General features: G+C 37.2%; 3 protein-coding genes across 5 annotated transcripts in view; 2 read left to right on the forward strand and 1 right to left on the reverse strand.

Annotated features, from left to right (window-relative positions):
• Positions 1-280: 280 nt before the first annotated feature.
• Mfe2 (peroxisomal Multifunctional enzyme type 2) lies at positions 281-16,092 on the forward strand. 2 transcript variants are annotated; one of them, XM_069505487.1, is made up of 15 exons: positions 281-491; positions 789-979; positions 2,367-2,512; positions 4,060-4,211; positions 5,183-5,354; positions 7,747-7,853; positions 8,592-8,721; positions 9,444-9,540; positions 10,119-10,279; positions 11,303-11,429; positions 11,793-11,976; positions 12,435-12,553; positions 13,745-13,906; positions 14,402-14,611; positions 15,034-16,092. In XM_069505487.1, the coding sequence occupies exons 2-15, from the start codon at positions 790-792 to the stop codon at positions 15,249-15,251; spliced, it is 2,175 nt and encodes a 724-aa protein (XP_069361588.1). In that variant the 5' UTR covers positions 281-491; position 789; the 3' UTR covers positions 15,252-16,092. The 2 variants fall into 2 exon arrangements, with proteins under 2 accessions (XP_069361588.1, XP_034835610.1); XM_034979719.2 differs by having other exon boundaries at positions 282-491; positions 12,435-12,557; positions 13,749-13,906.
• Positions 16,093-18,939: 2,847 nt separating this feature from the next.
• On the reverse strand, positions 18,940-21,070 carry LOC138403707 (zinc finger protein OZF-like). The gene is made up of 2 exons (XM_069505217.1): positions 20,787-21,070; positions 18,940-20,311 (listed from the first exon to the last, which is right to left on the reverse strand). The coding sequence occupies exons 1-2, from the start codon at positions 20,854-20,856 to the stop codon at positions 19,182-19,184; spliced, it is 1,200 nt and encodes a 399-aa protein (XP_069361318.1). The 5' UTR covers positions 20,857-21,070; the 3' UTR covers positions 18,940-19,181.
• A 1,523-nt stretch (positions 21,071-22,593) lies between these two features.
• Positions 22,594-23,605, forward strand: part of LOC117991722 (growth arrest-specific protein 1-like) — a 28,428-nt gene continuing 27,416 nt past the window's right edge. The window contains exons 1-2 of one of the 2 annotated variants that reach the window (XM_069505349.1): positions 22,594-23,023; positions 23,298-23,363. The gene's annotated coding sequence lies outside the window, so the exon portion shown is untranslated. The remainder of the gene's footprint in view (positions 23,024-23,297; positions 23,364-23,605) is intronic. The other variant, XM_034979324.2, reaches the window with a different exon arrangement.

Genomic DNA, 23,605 nt, shown 5'->3' on the forward strand with positions numbered 1-23,605 from the left:
GCAGACAGTCAAGCACGTTTGTCAAACACGTAAAATTTGACAAGCATGCTTGACCGTCTGCGGGGCCTCTAAGCCATTTCCATTGCGATCGTCGACATACTGTTAGGCACGTTTACAATGTTACCCGTAACGACCTGCTCTGCCTTTACTCTATGGGTACATGCAAGTCACTGACAATAATGCGTAGAAATTAGTGCCACTCTATGGTGTCAAGCAATGACCTAGGAAATGTCAAGCGTGTGTCAAGTGTCAATTTAGAGAAGTTAATTGACAACGTCAATTAAAATCAAAATCTTGTACAAAAATAGTAGCTCAAAAATAGCAGATTTCGAACTTCTTTTTGAGGTCGTATTTTTAAATGTGTTTTTAATAATATCTTCTAAAAATATAAACTTGATTTTATGTGGCAATAAATATAATTTGATTTGTGATTTCTTCGGAGTTCGGGCATCGGTGTTGAATTGGTTGAAATAATAAAAGCAGTCAAACAGGTAAGTTATTACTGAAATCTCCATAAAAGTAATTATTATGAGCCTCTTCTAATCAAGACATTGTAAAAAACAGTAAATTTTGCTATGGGTATCAAATTTTGTTTTTCTTTTATTTAAATCAAAGTAATTTTGTAACTTTGTCGTTCCGAGTCATTCTACTTCGTTATCAATTATTATACCTATTATGTCGATGAGTAAAGTTCAATATACTGAGGATTGAGATAGCACTTTGCGAGTACTTTGCGTCGCGGTGACAGCGAAAAGTTTACGATCACTTTGTGTTGCGACGTCGTACAGGATGGATCAACTGCGTTTCGATGGTCGTGTGGCTGTGGTGACGGGCGCCGGCGGCGGTTTAGGCAAGGAATACGCCTTGCTCCTCGCGTCAAGGGGTGCTAAAGTCGTCGTAAACGATCTTGGAAGTGCTAGAGATGGTGTTGGAAAGTCAAACTTTGCAGACGCTGTTGTTAAGGAAATTAAGGACAAAGGTCAGTACTTTGACTTGTTAATTCTTTAGCTGTACTTAGTATATTATATTTAATATTCTAGACTTTATCGTATCAGTGTTAAGAATACTTTTTGATTAATAATAATACAATTTTTAGTATTATGATTGTTTTATTGAAATATTTATTTTATTTGTAGCTAAGACAATCATGACTAAGCAAATTTTTATCAAACACTGTTTAAGATACTGCTTTATATGGTAAAATCTTATATAATAACTTTAAGCATTTGCTTAAGTTTTTTGGTTGTTTGATTATAGGTATAGGTACCTATAATCTACATCCACTAAGCTGTGATAGCCTAGTGGTTAGGATATCCGCCTTCTAATCGGAGGTCGGGGGTTCGATCCTGGGGATCCACTTCTAACTTTTCGGAGTTATGTGCGTTTTAAGTAATTAAATATCACTTGCTTTAACTGTGAAGGAAAACATGGTGAGGAAACCTGCATGCCAGAGTGTTCTCCATAATGTTCTCAAAGGTGTGTGAAGTCTACCAATCTGCACATGGCCAGTGTGGTAGACTATGGCCAAAACCCTTCTCTCTGAGAGGAGACCCGTGCTCTGTAGTAAGCCGACGATGGGTTTGATCATGATCATGATAATTATAATCAAACAACCAAAAAAACACAAATGTTGAAAAGATTTTGATAGTGCTTTTATAAATCTGTACATAATGTGGTATAAGAAATGGGAGCCTAATAATAATTTAATGTTTAAGTACTTTGGTAAAGTATATAATTTTAAGTTCATAGCAGTGGTAATAATTGAGATACCATGTTACAGGATATTATTATATAAAGTGAAGGAAAATACGTAAATAAGAAATACTGACATAATATATTTTGTATCAATGGGTTCTGTTATTGAGCCATAGGTTTTACCATAGTATTGTTTTTACCTGTTTGCAAGTTTTGTATGAACATAATTTTAATGGAATAATTATGTAACATATTGTCCACGACTGTTCGAGATGGCAATCGGGGTGGGGACGCCTTGCGCAGCCCCCGCGCTAAGCCGGTGCGGGATAGCTCCGGTGATATGCGGGGGTGCGCGGTGTCCCCTCGCCTCATACCCCGATTGCAATCTCGACCTGTCGCATAGCTCAAAAACGGAAATTTATGAGGTATGTTGTTTGTCTTGCAAATGATTATATGTACCTGACTTCGCCATCATGTTAATTTAGAAGGTGCTAAGCTTCCAGATTACATGGACATCAACAGGAGACTCAAAAGAACCAAACCGTTTGAACTAGTACTTCTAGAAATATTATGAAAAAAGAATTAGCGAAATCGGTTCAGCTGTTCTCGAGATTTGCGATCAGCAACACATTCAGCGATTAATTTTTATATATAGAAGATTCCTTATTTAGGTGGAGTCGCAGTCGCCGACTACAACTCCGTAGTTGAAGGCGAGAAGCTAATTAAGACTGCCCTTGATAATTTCGGCCGGATCGATATCCTTATCAACAATGCCGGTATTCTGCGTGATAAGAGCTTTCAAAAAATGTCCGAACAGGTAAATATAATGTTAAAAACATATATCTTACTAGCTTATGCTCGCGACTTTGTCCGCGTGGACTACAAAATTTCAAAACCCATTTCACCCCCTTAGGAGTTGAATTTTCAAAAATCCTTTCTTAGCGGATGCCTACGTCATAATAGCTATCTGCATGCCAAATTTCAGCCCGATCCGTCCAGTAGTTTGAGCTGTGCGTTGATAGATCAGTCAGTCAGTCAGTCAGTCATTCAGTCAGTCAGTCAGTCAGTCAGTCACCTTTTCCTTTTATATATATCTTACTAATAATATTACCTATTATAAATTAAAAGATTGGATGTTTGTTACTCCTTCACGTCACAATGACGATGATGGTGAAGATGAACAGATGTGGCTGTTTGGAATAAAGATAGCTTATAACCTGAAATAATGGGGCCGATTCTCTTGTACACAATCTCTAAACTAAACTAAATTAACAGGTCTAAATCTAGTCTCATCCTTTTCCGCAAGCAACATTATAAAAGAGATAGCAATAGATTTAGACGTGTCGTTTTAGTTTGGTTTAGAGATTGCGTACAACGGAATTAGCCACAATTATTAACTTAACAAATTATTAACAAAAAGTTCCCGCGAGATTTTCAAAAAACTTTTGCATATTTTTTTCTGACAAAATTATACCTTGTCGAAAATAACTATGCACCTGTGGCCTCGCGGCGTGAACTCGCCGATAACATCTCATAAATAGTTACTGTTGTGATTTACTGTACTTATAAACATTTTTTATAACTTAGCATTAACATAGGTTAAAAACGCAACGTAACCTTGACTACAAAGTTTAAACTTGGCATAATTATGCGCTTACTAAGCAAGCGCTGGCTTGTTTCGTAACTTTTATGAATAGTCCGTGACAGGTCGAGATGGCGATCGAAGGTATGAGGCGGGGAGACGCCCCGCACACCCGCGCTATCCCGCACCGGGTTAGGGCGAGGGCTGCGCGGGTGTTCAGGGCGTCTTGACCTGTCGCGTACTACATAACATGATTTGACATTAGTTATTATCTCAAAAGGCTTCGACAGCCTCTCCAGTCAGTAATGCGAGTTGCTTTGCAAGTCGAGGCCTTAGGTCGATTGTCGATTCTTGGATGGGCCAGTTTATAATCTATGTATCTACTTTGGTAAATGATTGGTTAGATATCTGCAGCTGTAAATAATACCAACTCGATTACTCCATAAATAAACTTCTACTAATACTCCGTACTCCACCTATTACCAGTTTTTCTAGAGAGACCATCACTATCAGTACCTATATCAGCACCCATAATATTATAAATGCGAAAGTGTTTGTTTGTTGGTTTGTCCTTCAATCACATCGTAACGGATTTTTTGCATCGGTATAGTCTAAAACCAGGACACGAGTGACATAGGTCACATAGGCTACTTTTTATCCAGGAAAATCAAAGAGTTCCCACGGGATTTTTAGAAACCCTAAATCCACGCGTACGAAATCGCGGGCATCAGCTAAATAAACATAATGCAATTTAAGTTTCGTTAAACTTATGTTTGGTGTAGGACTGGGACCTCATCCAGGCGGTGCACATGAAAGGTGCATTCAAAACTACCCAAGCTGCGTGGGAGACATTTAAGAAGCAGAAGTATGGCCGTGTCATCATGACCTCCAGCAATGCAGGTCTCTTGGGAAACTTTGGACAGGCAAATTACAGGTATTTATCTGTTTTTCTTTAGCCGTCGATTCTTCAGCCAGATTTCTAACTTCCAACGTTTTGCATTTCACTGATTAATAGACCATTAAAAGATTGCTTACTTCAACTATTTTATTTTTATTCAGATACAAGCTAGCCCTTGACTGCAATCTCACCTAGTGGTAAGTGATGATGCAGTCTAAAATGGAAGCGGGCTAACCTGGAAGGGGTAGGCAGTTTCTATTAAACCCATGCCCCTTTGGTTTTTACACAGCATCGTACCGGAAAGCTTAATCGCTTGGCGGCACGGCTTACCCGGTAGGGTGGTAACTAGCCACGGCTGAAGCGTCCCACCAGACCAGACCAGAAATTTAGAAATTATAAAATCCAAAGCCAGGAAAAAGGAAGGAACCCGGAATAAAAAAATAAAAAAAACTATTTTCTCTAAAAAGACTCGTTCTTATAAACGTCAATAACCTATTTACCGCTCTTTTATCACAATGTACCAGATTCTTTAAGCCTCATTTTGCAGGAAACTAAAAATAAAAAAAATAGATAAGGTGATAATAAGAATACCCAGCTAAGTTTGTTGTGGACTTCTTCTCAGCTCTTTGGCGTTTGGAAACATCGTAAGCTTTAGTTTTGCGTTTACGTTTTTTTTTTGACAAATATTCAGCAATTGACGATCAAAGTCTACAATGGTATAGATAGTTCATTCCACGAAGACGCGCCCCACTATTTTTCGTGCGGGGAAACTACTGGTGCGGGGAGTGATCTTTGCCTAATTTATCTTCTTGTGCGGGTGCCCACATCGCTGATGGTGCGTTACGATTTACGATAGAACTTACAGTCTAACAATACATAGCACATTTGCAACGTAACCGATTGTGACATAAAGAGTGGGGCGCGTCATCATGGATTGAACTATCTATACCTAATTTGGGTAAAATAATTTGACTACAGTATTTCCATTGTTTATTATTTATTTCTAGTGCTGCAAAAATGGGTCTGGTCGGTTTAGCCAGCACTCTGGCCATCGAAGGCGCGAAGTACGACATCAAAGTGAACACCATCGTGCCCACAGCGGCGTCCCGCCTCACTGAGGACATCCTGCCTCCGGACATGTTCCAAGCCATGAAGCCCGAGCTCATTGCTCCCGTTGTTGTAAGTAGTATATCACTTAACATCAGGTGACCCGCCTGCACGTTTGCTCGCTTTTTCTATTTAAAAAAAACAATCAACCTGTTTGCGTCCACTGCTGGACATAGGCCTTCCCTTCCTCATCCATCTACTTCCCGCTACCTTTTTAAGGTCGTCAGTCCAGCGGGTTGGGAGGTTGTGACATGGCCTGCCCACTGCCATTTCAGCTGACAATTGGTTGAGCTATGTTGGTCACTCTGGTTCTCCTACAGATTTCCTCGTTACAGATTTTGTCCCTCTGAGAGATACCCAATATAGCCCGCTCCATAGCACGCTGAGCGACTTTGAACTTGTATATAAGGCCAATTACTGTCAGTGTCCACGTTTCAGTAGTCTTAAATATATAAAAGGAAAAGGTGACTGACTGATCTATCAACGCACAGATCAAACTAATGGACGGATCGGGCTGAAATAGATCAGTCAGTCAGTCACCTTTTCCTTTTATATATTTACTATTTAGATAATAATAATTCTTGGGACGTAGGGTGAGAAGCATGTGGCCTACTTCGTAGTTGTGACAATGCATATTATTATTATACACTCACACATACACACACACATACATATGTTGTGAATCACCTACTAGGTATTTTTACTAGTTAATTGACTTTTATATTTTCATATTATTATATTATTGTAAAGCTTGTTTAAATTATCAGATGTACTGTTATAAATTTCTAATTAATAAGTATTTAAGTAATCTGTAAAAAAAAATTGTAATCCTATTTGGCCTTATTTGCAGTTGTTATTATGTAAAATTATATTGTATGTCTATGTATCGCTGTTGATTGCAAATAAACGAATAAAATAAAAATAAAATTATCGAAATCCCGTTCGCCTTGTATGCGGAAAGATCTGGTAACACACGTGAAAACGTTGTTATTTTATTAAAAGTTAGAATGGTATATAAGCCACATATCTACCTATTAATTATAATTATTTGTACTAAGTAGAACGTTTCCTATGATAATTATCATAGGGAACGTTCTAGTACAAATAGATAAATTTCGTATAAATAACAATTTTAAGATAAATATAGATAAATATTGCTAAGCTGAAAAAACAACTAGGTATCACGTAACGTTATCAAATTATTCTTGCTATCGTAATGTAACGTAATCACGATAACTTTATCTGTGCTTAAAGTAATTTGAAACTAGCTGATGCCCACGACTTTATCCGCGTGGATTTAAAGATCCCGTGGAAACTCTTTGATTTTTCGGGATATAAAGTAGTCCAGGTCTCTATCTATACCCATGCAAAAAGCACATAGATCAGTTATTCCGTTGGGACGTACTTGATGGAAAAACCAGCGAACCAACAAATCAACACTCTTTCGCATTTATAATAATACTATGTGATGCCCACCACTTAGTTCGTTTAAGTAGATTTAGGTTTTTAAAAATCCCGTGGGAACTATGATTTTCCGTAATAAAAAGTAGCCTATGTTACTCTCCGTCCTTTCAACTATCTCTATGCCAAAAATGAAGTCGATTGGTTGCTTAGTTAGGGCGTGAAGGAAAGACAAACAAACACACTTTCGCATTTATAATATTAGTATAGATGGGGTAGGTACTAGGTAGCGATAACCTTCCAAGTGCGGATCGCAACAGAACTGTGTGTAACGGATTAAAATTTTGGCAAATGAATATGGAATTCTAATCTAAATAAAATCAAATTTAAAACGATAGGTATAATTTATTTACATTATACTCTGTATGACTGGCATAATCAATGATAATGGCAATACGTCATCGTGATACTATATTACGTACCTACTTATATAATACGGATATTTTCAGATACTAAAATCTACACTAATATTACAGGTCAAATGTGTTGGATGTAGTGAGTTCCTGAACTTATAATATTCTGAAAAACTCTGGCTGATTGCAGCCAAGTGTTATTTCTTGTACGATGGTACGGAACTCTTCACGTGCGACTCCGACCCACACTTGACCAATTTTTTATTGATGTGCTATTGGCTTTCATTTACATTTGAAAAAGGCATGACCGAGAGTTCTCCATAATGTTCTCAAAGCTGTGTGAAGTGGTAGACTATGGGCCAAACCCTTCTCACTCTGAGAGTAGACCCGTGCTCTGTAGTGAGCTGGCGCGGCGATGGGTTGATCATGATGATGATGATGAACAATACTTGACATCCTGCCAAGGCAATAAAAAAAATTTTTCGGGATAAAAAGTAGCCTAAGTCCTTCCCCGGGATTTAAGCTAACTCTGTACCAAATTTCGTCAAAATCGGGCAGTGAAAAGCTAGCAAACAGACAGACAGATAGACTTACTTTCGCATTTATAATATAAGTATGGATTAACTTTTTAAACTTTTTGTTATTACCAGGCCTACATGGTGCATGAATCATTCCCCGAGTCAGGAGTGATCATCGATTCTACTCTCGGCTTTGCCACTAAAGCTCATCTCGTCAGATCCTCGGGAACACCCTTGAGGTAACAATTTGTTTAACCCCCAATGCGAAGAGGGGTTCTATGGTTTGACCACTGTCTGTGTGACGTGTGTGACTGTCTGTATCCCACCAATCGTGCCAACGGGACTCTATTACTAAGCCTCCGCTGTGCGTCTCTCCATCTATCTGTCTGTGTGGGCTGCGTCTCGTGAACCGTAACAGGTAGAGAGTTGAAATTTTCACAGATTGTGTATTTCTATTGCCGCTATAACAACAAATAATAAAAATTTCAAAATGGCCACCATGAAAATGAAATAAAATTAAAAAGTGTTATGTCATGCACGATGGTACGGATCCTTTCAGGTGTGAGTTAGTCCGACTCGTACTTGACCGATTTATTTGTACTTATGTCTTATGAAGCTGTGATAGCCTAGTGGTTTGGACGTCCGCCTTCTAATCGGAGGTCGGGGGTTCGATCCCGGGCACGCACCCCTAACTTTTCGCATTTATGTGCGTTTTATGTAATTAAGTATCACTTGCTTTAACGGTGAAGGAAAACATCGTGAGGAAACCTGCATGCCTGAAAGTTCTCTATAATGTTCTCAAAGATGTGTGAAGTCTACCAATCCGCACATGGCCAGCGTGGTAGACTATGGCCAAAACCCTTCTCTCTAAGAGGAGACCCGTGCTCTGTAGTGAGCCGGCGATGGGTTGATCATGATGATGATGATGATGATGTCTTATGACTATTACCATTGAAATTTCACCTTTTTCTCTACAGGAAGAAGCCCTCCGACCCAGTCACGATAGAATCCGTGAAGGAGAAATGGTCCGAAGTTGTGAACATGAACAAAGCCAAACATTTCGACAAGATGGCCGAAGTCACACTCGATCTGGTCGAGAAGTTACAGGTTCATATTATCATTTTACTATCAATATACTAGCTGATGCCCGCTATTTCGTACGCATGGATAGATAGATAGATAGAAATACTTTATTGCATACAAAAAATACTACACAAAATGACAAAAAACAAAGAAACTAAAACTAAAAAATAATTTTATGGATGCATTGATTTGGGTTTTTAAAAATCCCGTGGGAACTCTTTGATTTTCTGGGATAAAAAGTAGCATATGTCACTCTCCAGGTCTTAAACTATAAAAACACACGTCGATCCGTTGCGACGTGATTGAAGGACAAACCAACAAACAAACATACTTTCGCATTTATAAAATGGGTAGTGATTTATAATATAGGTAGTGATTATTATTTTTAAAGATTCGTAGAGATCTACCTAATTATGTAAAAGGAAAAGCTGACTGACTGACTGACTGAGTGATTATCAACGCACAGTTCAAACTGCTGGACGGATTGGGCTGAAAGTTGGTATGCAGATAGCTAATATTATGTAGAGGGATTGAATTTTCAAAAAGGATTTTTGAAAATTCAATCCCTAAGAGCGATCACGCACTCATCCGATCCGAATCCGTGAAAATTTGGATATAAAAAATATCTACATACAAATAAGTTACCATACAAATTGGGAACGTATTTTCACGGACCCAAGAGTCAATATCAAATACAATAAAAAAGCTGTTATAATAAAAAATAAGTGAAAATAAAAATATCGCAGGAATTCGAAGAGCGCAGCAAGTTGGACAGCACGCGGGAGTCATACTGGACCACATACGGCTACAACTCCAAAGACCTCGTCTGTTACGCTCTTGGCGGTAAGAAAGTCTTTGTCGTTACGCAAATAGAGGCGCGAAGCTGCCTGTCTATCAATATTTTACACAATATATTTCGCAGAGTGTGCCTCTAGAACTTTTTGAACTGGTTCCCTCCATCACCTTTTTACTATTAGGTATTTGACTACATCAAAAATAAATTATTTCTCAGTGATTATTAAATAGAGGTTCTTCCAATACACTATTCTATGAAATACCGGTGTGTGACGTCACAATCATTTGACGTGCTGTTTTTAGATTAATCGATAATTTAAAATGATTATTACACCTAAAACTAACAAAGGACGTGGATTTTACGTATTTTGGAAGACCCTCTATTTAATAATCACTGAGAAATAATTTATTTTTGATGTAGTCAAATACCCAATTGCAGAACTGTCCCGTGGACACTAAAAACTACCAAAATCTTATGAGAAAAATTACATGCAAGTCTTCTCCTAACTCTCGACGCATTTAGAAATCGGCTTAACTGAGTACATAATTTCAAATAGGCAAGAAATGACAGAGAAATGTTTTTATCATCGATTTATTTTAATACAATAACTGGTTTTTTTTTTCAGTGGGTTCATCTGTAGTGAACCCCACAGACCTGAAGTTCCTGTACGAGAGTCACGAGAACTTCACCGCACTGCCCACATTCTTCATCTTGCCCGGCATGGTGATGGAGTCGCCCGTCATCGGCCAGGCCATGCCGCCCGGCAAGTTCGCGGACTTCACCAACGTAAGTTTTTACTTTGAAGTTACTTTCATCTATAAATAAAGTCAAAGTCAAATGATTTATTCAAAATAGGTAATAAATAACTCTTTTTGATGGTCATATGTTGGATTTCTAAGATATAGTGGTGATAATTATTACGCAAACTTAAAACTAAAGCTACGAGGGTTCCAAACGCGCCCAGGTCTGAGAAGAGCCCACAACAATTTTAATTATTTTTTCTGTAGTTTTTAGGGTTCAGTATCTCGAAATGAAAAAAGGAACCCATATTTAGAATAGAATAGAATAAATTTGTATTCAAATAAACTTTTACAAGTGCTTTTGAATCGTCAACTAGTTTAATTTACCATTAATTTAATTTACCAATAATTTTTTTTACCATTTCTGTCGTGTAGTGTCGTGTCTGTCAAGAAACCTATAGGGTTACCGTTGATCTAGAATCATGAAATTTGGCAGGTAGGTAGATCTTATAGCACACGTACGGGGAAAAATCCGAGAATCGCGAATCTGTGGTTACATCACAAAAAAAAATTAAAATGTGTTCATGAACAAATAATTAGGATTTCAAAGATGAATATACCAAGTAGGGTATCATATGAATGGGCTTTACCTGTACATTTTACAACAGATTTTTATTTATTTCTATGCATTTATTTGTTTTTGATTTATCGTGCAAACTGTCGAAAAATACGATAGTACGGAACCCTCGGTGCGCGAGTCTGCCTCGTACTTGGCTGTTTTTTTTAATGTGTGTTTTATTTTCAAAACATTCATGTAATTGCTTTTTGTTAACATGATATGTATTTTTAAAACGCCATAAATTGGTTTTTATTCCTATGTTGGCGGCCAACATTGGTTTGTTGCCTTGCCATGCATCCCGGTGCGCTACAGTCAGCTAACCTTTTGACAAATTTGGCTTGGTTCTGGTCTTTTATAAGTAACGCAGAGCGATAATTAATTTGTAGAAGTACAAAACTATGACGATTCATACAATTGGCAGTGTTCCAATACTGTCTCATTCTTCGACAGATCCTTCATGGGGAGCAATATATCGAGTTCATCGGAGACTTCCCCGGAATTGAGGGAGAGTTCACAATCCGCAACTACGTAGTCGACGTGCTCGATAAAGGATCCAGCGCTGTTGCGATCGTTAACAGTAAGTACAGTTCGTTTTTTAAAGACCTGCCTGCGCAGTAGACGATTTATCAAAATACATCGATTTCATTGGGGACTTCCCCTGTATTGAGGGAGAGTTCACGATTCGCACCTACGTAGTAGGACCTTACACCTGTGGAGTAGCCGATTTATCGATCATTGTAAAAACTGATTCGGGGTAGGTTTTCTTAAAACATCACTTATGACAAGATCGTAGTCAAATACTAACCTATTATTAGTTATCTTCAAATAAAAACATTTACGGCTTCCTCACCGCATTTCCCCGTATTTTACGCCTTTCCTTCAGTACCCCGCTTAAATGGTCCTTCGAACCGGATCTGCATTCACTAATATTTGTCTCTAGGTGAAGTCTTCCAAAACCGAGAGCTAGTACTCCGTACGCAGCAACACATCTTCGTCCTGGGTCAGGGCGGTTTCGGCGGGCCCAGAAACAGTACTCAAGCGATTAGCGTCGAGAACGCGCCCAAACGTGCGCCTGATGCTGTGGTCGAACAGAAGACTGCGGAGGATCAGGCTGCTTTGTACAGGTATAATAAAATTAAAAAACGATCAAAATAGGTGAAAAATTTCAACTAGCTCTAGCTAGTCAAAATACTGAAAGCATGGTGGCGGTAATCAGGTGACCGGACTGCTCGTTTTCTCTCTATTTATAAGAAAAAAATCTAATTTTTTAAAATATTAGTTTGTATGTATGTATGATAATTATGTATGTTTTATTGAAACAACTCAACGGTTCATCAATAGCTCAACGGTTGGGGAGCCGACTGAATTCCAAAATGTCGCCGGTTCAAACCCCAGCCGTTGCACTATTGTCGTACCTACTCCTAGCACAAGCTTTACGCTTAGTTGGAGGGGAAAGGGGAATATTAGTCCTGATTAAGCATGGCTAATATTATTAAAAAAAAAGTTATTTATTAGGTTTATTAATAAAATTTAATTATTTTAGAGATTTGCGAAACTAAATTGATTTCAACTAATTACGCAGATTGTCTGGCGACTTGAACCCACTCCACATCGACCCGAATGTGGCGTCCGCCGGTGGGCATCCCAAGCCAATCCTCCACGGGCTGGCGTCTCTTGGATTTTCTGCCAGACATGTACTCGCTAAGTAAGTATTGGTACTGATTCTGAGCACAACCTAATTTTAGAGTATTCGCATCCTCTTCTTACTAATGTAATATGAAAAGGACAGACGCAGTTTGACAGTTTTAAATTTAATTTTTAGATGGTAAAACCCGTTATTTTAGCGCACAGTCGCGAGCCTACTGTTTAAATTTGTAGCGTGCACTAAAACTTAGAGTCTTTAAATGTAAAGTTCGTGTTCTGTCCCTTTTTAGCATTGTTAAAAAGAAAAGGAAGGCAGATACTCTAATATTAGTTTAGAGAAAGACAACGGAATCGGTGCCATTGTTCTATTTGTGTGTTGTAGCTGCGTCTATACATATAAAAACAATTATCCTGACTGACTGATCTATTAACTGGTGGTAAACTATTGATTAGGACGTCCGCCTTCTAATGGGAGGTCGGGGGTTCGACCTCTAACTTTTCGGAGATATGTGCGTTTTAAGTAATTAAAGTCACTTGCTTTAACGGTGAAGGAAAACATCGTGAGGAAACCTGCATGCCTGAGAGTTCTCCATAATGTTCTCAAAGGTGTGCGAAGTCTACCAATCTGCACATGGCCAGCGTGGTAGACAATGGCCAAACCCTTCTCACTTTGAGAGGAAACCCGTGCTCTGCAGTGAGCCGGCGATAGGTTGATTATGATGATGAAACTATTGATTTATTATCTGGTGTTAAACCTTGGTTAGAAACTTGAAATTTTGACATTCCTTTTATGACACTTAGAAAGTCTTTTTGAAAATTTCTATCTCAAGGAGGTTAAATAGAAAATGCAAGTTCGTATGAAAGTTCGTCATTCTTCAATTTATTATCATTATTATTATTTTTATATTTAATAGACTAAGCAGCTTTTGCTGATGTGTCCAATATCAGAAGTGCATTTTAATGCAATGTATTTGGGCATTGAGTTGAAAATGAAGAAATACGTGTATGTGTTTCAGGATTTACAAGAAAAGCTTAATTGGCTATAATCCGCTGAAATTTCATCATTCATTTCAGTGAAATTGTGTCAGGATTTTTGAAAATACTGCCCCTCACCAATTTTTAGAAATTCCAATCGAGCTAAGCTGATCAACTAGTAATATGTATTGTTTTTTTGCCCGAGCCAGGATCTTTATGATTTGCAATCAATAAGGCGCCCTAAAATAAATAAATAAACGTGTAATTTGTCACCCAGGTATGCAGGCAACAACCCTGCAAACTTCAAAGCATTGAAGGCTCGCTTCGTTAAACCCGTGCTGCCGGGACAGACCCTGGCGACGGAGATGTGGCTGGAGGGCAAGCGCGTCCACTTCCAGACCAAGATCAAGGAGACTGGCAATGTGGTCATTGCAGGTAAACCGCTCATATCAGTAAATCACTACTAATATTATGAAGGCGAAAGTGTGTTTGTTTGTTGGTTTTTCCTTTAATCACGCCATTACGGAGCAATGGGTCGACATGATTTTTCCTGATCCATAAACATTTCATTCCAGAACTATCAAGAAATTCCTTCTTTAGACAAATATTACATACATTATTTGACTCGTATCTAAATATATAAAAGGAAAAGGTGACTGGCTGACTGACTGACTGACTGATCTATCAACGTACAGCTCAAACTACTGGGCGGATCGAGCTGAAATTTGGCATGCAGATAGCTATTATGACGTAGGCATCCGCTAAGAAAGGATTTTTGAAAATTCAATCCCTAAGGGGGTAAAATAGGGGTTTGAAATTTGTGTAGTCCACGCGGACGAAGTCGCGAGCATACGCTAGTTATACATAAATATTTGGTTTATAGAGTTGAAATAAATCATCTAAATATTCATAGAAAATGTTCTTTCACAGGCGCTTATGTAGACTTGAAGAACGTCGTCAAAGACGGTGGTGCCCCCGCACCGACGTCACAGTCGGTACAGAGCTCAGGAGCTTTGAAGAGCGATTCCCTGTTTGCCAAGATTGAGGAAGGCGTCAAAGCCAACCCGGACAAAGCCAAGAGTGTAGGAGCTGTCTATTTGTACAATATCACTGAAAATGGGAAAACTATTAAGCAGTGGAGTAAGTATTGTGTTATCTTGACTTCTTTAGAGAACGATTCAGACTTGTGTCATACACAACCTTAATGCATTGCATAAAAGTTGAAGTCTCTCTCATTCAGATCTCTTCTCATGTTGAGAGGAGATCCGTTCAGTAGTGGACCAATGATGGGTTGATCATGATGTCACAAAAATTACTGAAAAAAGTATGATGAAACTTACTGTTTATAATGATTATGTCAAGTGTTGGACTTGCGCTTATTTTGGTCAAAATGAGTCATTTAATAACAGGGATATTTAAACCTAAATCCTTGTGGACGATATAGCAGGCGTTATATAGTATCTAATAAAGTAATATATAACATAACAAAAAAGTTATGTAAAAACCAGTAATTTATGCATATTGGCATAATTAATATTCATAGCTAAAAACTTTCCTTACAGCTCTAGACTTGAAGAAAGACTTGACAGTCTACCTGGGAGAACCAAAGAACGGCAAAGCAGACACAACCATGACAGTATCAGATGAAGATCTCATGGAGATCGCATCAGGCACCCTGAGTCCCCAAGTTGCCTACTTGAAGGGAAGACTCAAACTCGCTGGCAACATCATGTTGGCACAAAAGCTGGGACCTCTACTTAAGAGTGATGCTAAGTTATAAGCCTAAAGTATTTTTGGGGTTGCCATTTCTTATAATGATACCAAGTTTTCAATTACTAAACCTGTTCCCCTGTTAGTCACCGGATTTCTGATAAAATAAATCAGCATTACAATTTTGAATTTACAGAATGATAGCCAATTAAAATGTTTGTGACTATCATCTGAAAGATTGCTAGAGGCGATCGTGACCAATGACATATCAGTAAACACAATTCACTCCATATGTAACGTAACTCATAGGGCCAGTGAGAACTGGAGGCTTTAAGTTTGGTTTTGGACCATATAGTGCTTGCAAAACAAGTAATCCAATATGAACATGAGGTGTAAGACTGCATTGTACAAAATCAGATTTCAGCCAGGCTTGTGTATTTATTAATTTTTTTTCTATGATATGTGTAAAGTTAAAACAATCATGTTGCAACAATTTCAGATTGATCTAGAATCTAGATACTTGTTTTGTACACAAACTATTAATAAACAAATAATTTTAGTAAACAAATATATAATTTTCCCGTATGCGTCCAAGGCCGCAGCGCCTTGCTCCATACAAACTCATAACTTATATTTGCCGCGCCGCGTCGCGTCGCGCAGCTCGAGAGTATTGAAATCTTTACAATTTATCATTTTTATAAACTTGGTTCATATGATAAGGGGGAAAATGGTAAATGATATTCTACACAACAAACGTCGCAAATGACTGAAAAGTGATAAGGAGACTTGAACTATTATTTATTTTTAAGACTATTATGTTGATAATAATTATATTTTTATATATTATTGTTATTCATTCCAATGGATAGTGTACAGGTGATGGATAAATAAATCACATTTTATAAAAAGAATGCTTTTATTTTAATATTATACCTATTAAATTATTCAAAATATACATACTACAGTCTATTCAGGTGAATATAATATAAATATTTTATTGATCAAACACAATAATCATCAACAACCAATTGCCGGTGGTTCTCCTCTGAGAATGAGAAAGGTTTGGTCCACCAAACCCATCCAGTAAGACCCGGGAGAAGTCCATCACCCTGGTCAAGTATAGATTGTATAGGCAGATTTCACATACCTTTGAGACTACATATGGAGAATGTAGGCATGCAGGTTTCATTTTTTGCTACACTGTTAAGTCAGTTGAGTGCTAGGGATTGCCCTCACCCAAGGAGGTGTTTGATCTCTGGAACTCATTCCAGGGAATAGGAGGCAGACATTAACCAGTAGGCTATCACTGCTCCATGTAGTGAAAACTTTCTAATATGTATTGAAAACTAATTCATTTCTGGTACTAGCTTTCCTTGTAACACTAGTTCAGCTTCTTTAACTTCACTTTCCCATGCACTTTTCATTTGAGGCTGTGAACTTAAATCTATTATTTTAGTCGCTTGGATCTCCGGCAACCCTCTAGTTTTTACTGCCTTGCCTATTATACAGCAGTATGTACCTGCAATTAAACAGGCTAAATCTATACTTATAATAAAATTGTAACTGGAGCTGGACAATAATTTCTGTACATTAAAATTATTTCGAAAATGTTAATCGGGGGAAACATCGATATAGACCACAAAACATTTTTTAGAATTTTTGTCTGTGCCCGCATCACGTGAAAACTTCTGAACGGATTTTAATGAAATTTGGTACAGTGGTAGCCGACTGGGTTAACATATAGGGTAGTTTTATCCTGAAAAAAAATTAGGAATACGAATCAGTTTTTTTACAATAAACCATATAAGCTACTTTATTAATATCTCAAGGTATGCACCAAAGAGAATATAATCACCATGGTATGCACTATGAGTACAAAGCTCTTAAAAGAAAAGAAAATGAAAAAGAAACCAAAACGTGATCAAAGTCAAAATCACGTCAAAATCAGTCAAAATGGTAGTAAGTAGAGTTCTGACTAACTTCTAATCTATGATTTAGGTAAAACTGATAGGTAGGTACATAAAGAAGGAAAAGCGAATTATTAATACCTTTGCGTATCGAATTTTTATCTACTAAACCACCCGCTGATTCACATTTTACAGCTTTTACTCTTCCAAAAGTGTCTGAAATTATTAGAATATCGGTGCCGACAGTTTGTTCGATAGTGCCCTGTATCCACACTTCTAAAGGTGTCGGCTTGTCTATAATATCCTTTATTAAATACTTTTTTGGGTAAGAGACCATTTTTTGTTTGTTATTTAATACATGCATAATTCTTATTTATTAAAACAAAAAAAAATATCGGTTGTTAGTTGCAATAATGTTCTGTGGCATAGACTAAGGGGTCTATGGTACTAACATAGAGTAAAGTAATATATTACTAACAAAGAGTATATATAAGTTTTAGACCGGACTTCCATACAAAATCGAAAAAGCAAAAATGTATGAAATGAAGGCAACGCTCCAATACCAACATTACGAAACTAACAGAAACGCAGTTTTGCCAACATAACCAAATAAGAAGCTCTGCCACAGATCAGTACCCTTATTATAAATGCGAAAGTGTGTTTGTTTGTTGGTTTGTCCTTCAATCACGTCGCAACGGATTGACGTGATTTTTAGCATGGGTATAGATAAAGACCTGGAGAGTGACATAGGCTACTTTTTATCAAGGGAAATCAAAGAGTTCCCACGGGATTTAAAAAAAAAACCTAGTTCCACGGACGAAGTCGCGGGCATCAGGGCTAGTATATTATAATACTTCCAGATATGCAACTAGCATGGCCCCCTTAGTCCCTTTCGCTCAAGCAGAGGTACTTGTGAAATGTTATTCCTTCTATTTTACGTTTGCTTCGGCTATTGCTATGTCTATGGCTATTGTAGCCTAGCCTAGCGCTTCGGCTGTCGTATAGGTACTGCAACACACCATTGCACAATAACTTCTAAAACAAAAAACAACAAAACAAATCAATACCTAGGTAATTATTTCTTAAAAATACTTGAGTCAACATAACCTCACAACACGTTTGTCAAGATCTCACATACATACCTACACATTTTGACAAACTAAAAGTGGCCACGGTGTTAAGGACAGAAAAAATCATTTTGTCACGTTCTAATAAGAGCCTAAATGCATTTAGCTGTCTCGCTCTAACAGTATGAGTGACAATACTTCTACACTCAACAGGTATTTATTCTGAGAGCTGGTGTTTCGTAACTTTTTCGTTGAAATTCAATAAGTATATAAAATAAAAGAACAGAAACACAGACAATTGTTTTATTATTTACTAGCTGATCCCCGCGTAGATTTAGGTTTTTAAAGATCCCGTATAGCCTATGTCACTGGAATAATGTAGCTTTCTACTGGTGAAAGAATTTTTAAAATCGGTTCAGTAGTTCCAAAGATTACCCCCTACAAACAAACTTAACGACATTACCTCTTTATATAATAGTATAGATATTATAGTACCTACTTGGTATGGTAAAGCCACACGAGTACTCGTGTGGTAAAGCGCAAAAGCGCCATTTACTATGCCAAACTGTGCGTGCGTGGTGTGGGGGCGTGTTTGGAACCCTTGTAGCTTTAAGTTTAGGTAGAATTATCACCATTATATTATTATCTTACAAATTCCACAATTTGACAATCAAAAAGTATACATACCTACCCAAAAATATGTTAAATGATACTCAATTTCATATTTGAATAAAAGATTGATCATAGAGATTTCATCTAAGAGTAGGATGGAAAGAAATAAAAGTATTTCTTAAGTCGTTTAATATTCCCATTTCCCATAGGTTACACTCTCTCTCATCCAATGGTTAATTAAATAAAGTCAATTGTTGCTGATTTTAACACAAAACTATTATAATGTATTTATTTTATTCAACATTGTACAATCTCTTTACTCTTAGCTTACAATTTACATGAAAGGTAAACAAACGATCTCGCAGAAACGCGTTTATTACGCTCTATGCACCTACCTACTGCGATAAGACGTTCTTATCGATCTCTATCCAATTTTCCGAATCTTTTTTTATGGGATTTAGTTTGCATGTGCTTCACTAAGTCACTTTTTTGTACAAATTTGTGCTTACATAACTTACAAACAAAAATTTTATCACCAGTGTGGGTTTTCATATGTACCACTAACCTATAATTTGTTGCACACTTATGATTGCAAAACTTACAACAAAAAGGTTTCATACTATTTGAGTGAGTACTCATGTGCCTCACTAGACCACCTTTTTCTTTACATTTATACTCGCATAACTCACAAGCAAAAGGCTTTTCACCAGTGTGAATCCTCATGTGGTTCACTAAATTACATTTTGTTGTAAATTTATGACCACATAATTTACAAACAAAGGGTTTTGTGCCAGTGTGTGTCCTCATGTGCTTTACTAAATTACTATGCTCTGTGAATTTATAGTTGCAAATCTTACAAACAAATGGTTTCTCTCCTGTGTGAGTTCTCATATGGTTTTTAAAACTACTACTACTTTTGCATTTATAAATGCATAACTCACAAGCGAAAAGTTTCTCAACATTGTGATTTTTCACATGGTTCGCAAAGGTACTATGCTTTTTGCACTTATAATTGCATAACTCACAAGCAAATGATGTCTCCCCAGTGTGGGTATTCACATGCCTCATTAATTGACTTTCATTTGCACATTTACAATCACATAACATACAAATAAAAGATTTGATATCAGAATTGTTTTCAAAAGTTAATAAATCTAACTCTTCTTCATTATAAGTTGGTTGCTCTTCATTTTCATGATTTATAAAAGTTTCAGTGTCAGTTGGTTGCTCTTCACTTTCGTGATTTATAAAACATTTGATTTCCGAATTGTTTTCAAAAGTTAATATATCTAACTCTTCTTCAGTATCAGTTGGTTGCTCTTCATTTTCATGATTCGTAAAAGATTCAGTATCAGAATTGTTTTCAAAAGTTAATATATCTAACTCTTCTTCAGTATCAGTTGGTTGCTCTTCATTTTCATGATTTATAAAAGATTCAGTATCAGAATTGTTTTCGAAAGTTAATATATCTAACTCTTCGTCAGCATCAATTGGTTGCTCTTCATTTTCGTGATTTGTCACAAGTTTCGTGGACAAAGAAGTCACTGAAACAAAAAAAGTTTGGAAATATATTACTTTTAGCTTATTCTCGCGACTTCATCCGCGTAGACTACACACATTTTACCCCCTTACAAAGACGGTACTGACCCTTAGGTATTGAATTTTCAAAAATTCTTTCTTAGTGGATGTCTACGTCATAATAGCTATCTGCATGCCAAATTTCAACACAATCGACTGTAGACTGTAGTTTAAGCTGAGCGTTGATAGATCAGTCAGTCAATCACTCAGACAGCTTATCGTTTTTTAGTATATTTAGGTTTTCAACAAAACATATGTGACTTTGATTAATACGCATTAACAGAACAGAAAATATTATTAGAGTGTGTTATGTATACATCACAGTGGTCAGGTCCCAATAGTGTCTTTACAATGTGAGAATTTAGTATGTATTTTTCTCGACTTATTGATTTGATATGTCTTATTCTTATCTGGAAGAAGTTCATATAATAAAGTACTCACTCGTAAAATGTAGTCCCCGTGGATTTAGAGGCTTCAGCAGTGGTTTTGCAGAAGCACACACACGCCGCATTTTCAATGATTTATTACTTACCTATTTTCAAAGGTTCTCAACAGTACAGGCAGCGTTTATCATTTAATTACTTATTATCTTATTGTAAAATTTCATAAATCTTAAACTGAAACACAAGTTAACACGATCTAAAACGCACAGGCCTAATATCTATAATATGTATTAATTTTATTTTGTTTACATTGAGGTTTACATTAAAGAGTACCTATACGTTTGACACTTGACAGCAATGATCGCGAGATTTGCGCCTGTCGGAAGCCTGTCGCGAGATACGTAATCACCCCGCGGCACAGAACACTATTACCCGCGGCCTCTAAAAACCTCAGAATAAGGACTATTAGAAGTAGACAGACACTTACTGTTAGAGCGAGATAGCTAAATGCATTAGCTCTTATTAGAAGATGACAAAATGATTGTTTTTGTCCTTATCACCGTGGCCACTTTTTTGTTGTTTGTCAAAATGTATTTGTACGGGAGATCTTGACAAACAACGTGAAATGAGGTTATGTTGACTCAAGTATTTTAAAGAAATAATTGATTTGTTTTGTTGGTTTTTTTTTGAAGTTATTGTGCAATGGTGGGTTGCAGTATACTAGGCTAAAATAGCTGAAGCGAACGTAAAATAAGTAGAAGGAATAACATTTTACAAGTAAGTACCTCTGCTTGAGCGAGAAGGACTGAGGGGGGCCACGCTAGTTGCATATCTGTATATATCTGTGCCAATATTTATGTTGCCGTCTCTGTCGTTATGCATAATATTATTGTAGCTCAAATCTAATCGAATGTCTGACCGACGATCGATTCGATCTAGGTAATTACCTAGGTAACATAAAAACATTAGGTGGATAGGTTATAGGTATAAATACTATAATATAATGTAACTAGGTGTACATAAAAGTTAAAACAAGTTCCGTAGGTACAATGTAAAAATAAACTGTAAAATAGCGGCATAACACGCAATCTGGTGTTTACAAACCGATGCCGCGAGCATGAAATCACTCCAATATTCCAGCTCCCGCGCCGTAACAACTCAATCAACGCAATTTTAAAATAAACCGTTTTTTATAGTACACTGCAGTAGGTATACAAACGCCGGCCGCGCCGAACAAAAAATATGCCCCGACGAAGGTCTCAATAATGACTTTCTCGAGAACTTGTTACACATAAACAACTCACGAAGTACCTATATATTAGGTGTTCTGGCGAGCGAATTTCAACTTTACCGCAGGTACCGAGAGCTTTAAGTACGTGTGTTTAGAACTTTAGAATAAATAATAGGCAATAATATTATGTTTATGACTAAGTTGATGTACATAAATGTTTAGTTTAATTTTATTTAAAATCAAAAATAACCTATTCAATAAAGCTTTTCAGCTTTGAGCTTCCAAGGCTGCCAGCCCGGAAAATCTACCACCGCCCGAATCGAAAGATTGATTCGAAGTAGGTAGGTAGGTACCTACTCAGAAGAAGACGCGCGACGACCGACCCATTAGTGGCTTGTATACTAGTACATCGATGCTTGGCGGTAACTTATACTTAATAAGGAAACTTTAGTTACCTATTAGTTATAGTGGATAATAATTAGTTGTCATTCTGGTAACCAAATTTTTTTTTATCTACCTACATTTTAACTGGATGAGATTTCACACAATTCACAGTTAATGTAAAAACGAAGCTTAAAAGTTTCATCAATCTTCCAATACAAAAATCATAGTACACAATCTCAGTAAAAGACCGGTTGGACTAATAAAAATAAAACTAAATAAAAACGGGACAACTCTATTCCTAAGCTTTTATTATCCCGAGGGAAGCGGGGAAGGGGCATCAAAGCTGTCATCTGAGCTCGGGCCTCGCCCTCGGAGCAAGCGAACACAACTCAATCGTCTCAATCTGAAACTCGCGCGCGGTAGTTCAATACGTCCGTTCGTTCGAGTTAACAGCAACGCGCTGAAACTTCGTTAGAAAAATAAAAACTTATTCGAACAAAATAACTGAAACAAAGTGAAACGATTGCAGCCAAAGGACAATAGCCCTCCGGGAATCCCGTTTTGTGATGTTTGGTTCGTGACTCGTACCTACAGTGATATTTTTGTAGGATCGTAAAGTTTTTGTTGAAACTTTTCACCGAACGCTAGCCATGTGACTTGGAAGGAGCATCGAAGTAGAAGTACGTGTATTTGTATAATTTTGGTTTTGATGTGCTATGATTGAAATAGAATAATTATACTTTTAAAACTAACTTGCCGCTATCAAAGTAATATAACTAAGAGCTCTACTTATACTTAGATAGGTAATTATGTAGATTTGGCCAACTCAAGTTAGAGGAACATATCTATAGATGCCGTCTAAAAATCAAGCCTCGAAAGCTTGAGCTTTAGATGATCGACCTTAGTTTTACAATTCTTGGAAAGGGGCAATAACTTAGGACTTACCATTTGCAGAATGACTTCAGGAGAAATGCTCTACCAACACAATGTTGTGGCGGCAAAAATTTGAAGAAACTCAAGGTTAAATTTACAGATAAGTGATAACAGCTGCTGTAAACACGATTCATAACGAAATTAATTAGGTGGATTTAGGTTTTTAATATCATGTGGTCGCTAAATACGGGCCTCATAAGAAAGCTCAGGGTCACTCAGCGGGCGATGGAGAGAGCTATGCTTGGAGTTTCTCTACGTGATCAAATCAGAAATGAGCTCAACATAGCTCAACGGGTTGCGAAGCTGAAGTGGTAATGGGCAGGGCACAT

This window comes from Maniola hyperantus, chromosome 20 (genome assembly GCF_902806685.2).
Source record: "Maniola hyperantus chromosome 20, iAphHyp1.2, whole genome shotgun sequence".
Taxonomy (NCBI): Eukaryota; Metazoa; Arthropoda; class Insecta; order Lepidoptera; family Nymphalidae; genus Maniola; species Maniola hyperantus.

What these genes read in the sequence shown, in the direction of transcription:
- Mfe2 (XM_069505487.1), top strand. Translation starts at nt 790, where the DNA reads ATGGATCAACTGCGTTTCGATGGTCGTGTGGCTGTGGTGACGGGCGCC. An exon ending in TAAGGAAATTAAGGACAAAG is followed by an intron (nt 980 to 2,366) that starts GTCAGTACTTTG and finishes TTCCTTATTTAG; the next exon opens with GTGGAGTCGCAGTCGCCGAC. An exon ending in AGCTCATTGCTCCCGTTGTT is followed by an intron (nt 5,355 to 7,746) that starts GTAAGTAGTATA and finishes TGTTATTACCAG; the next exon opens with GCCTACATGGTGCATGAATC.
- LOC138403707 (XM_069505217.1), bottom strand. Translation starts at nt 20,856, where the DNA reads ATGCGGCGTGTGTGTGCTTCTGCAAAACCACTGCTGAAGCCTCTAAAT. An exon ending in ACGGGGACTACATTTTACGA is followed by an intron (nt 20,312 to 20,786) that starts GTGAGTACTTTA and finishes TTTTTGTTTCAG; the next exon opens with TGACTTCTTTGTCCACGAAA.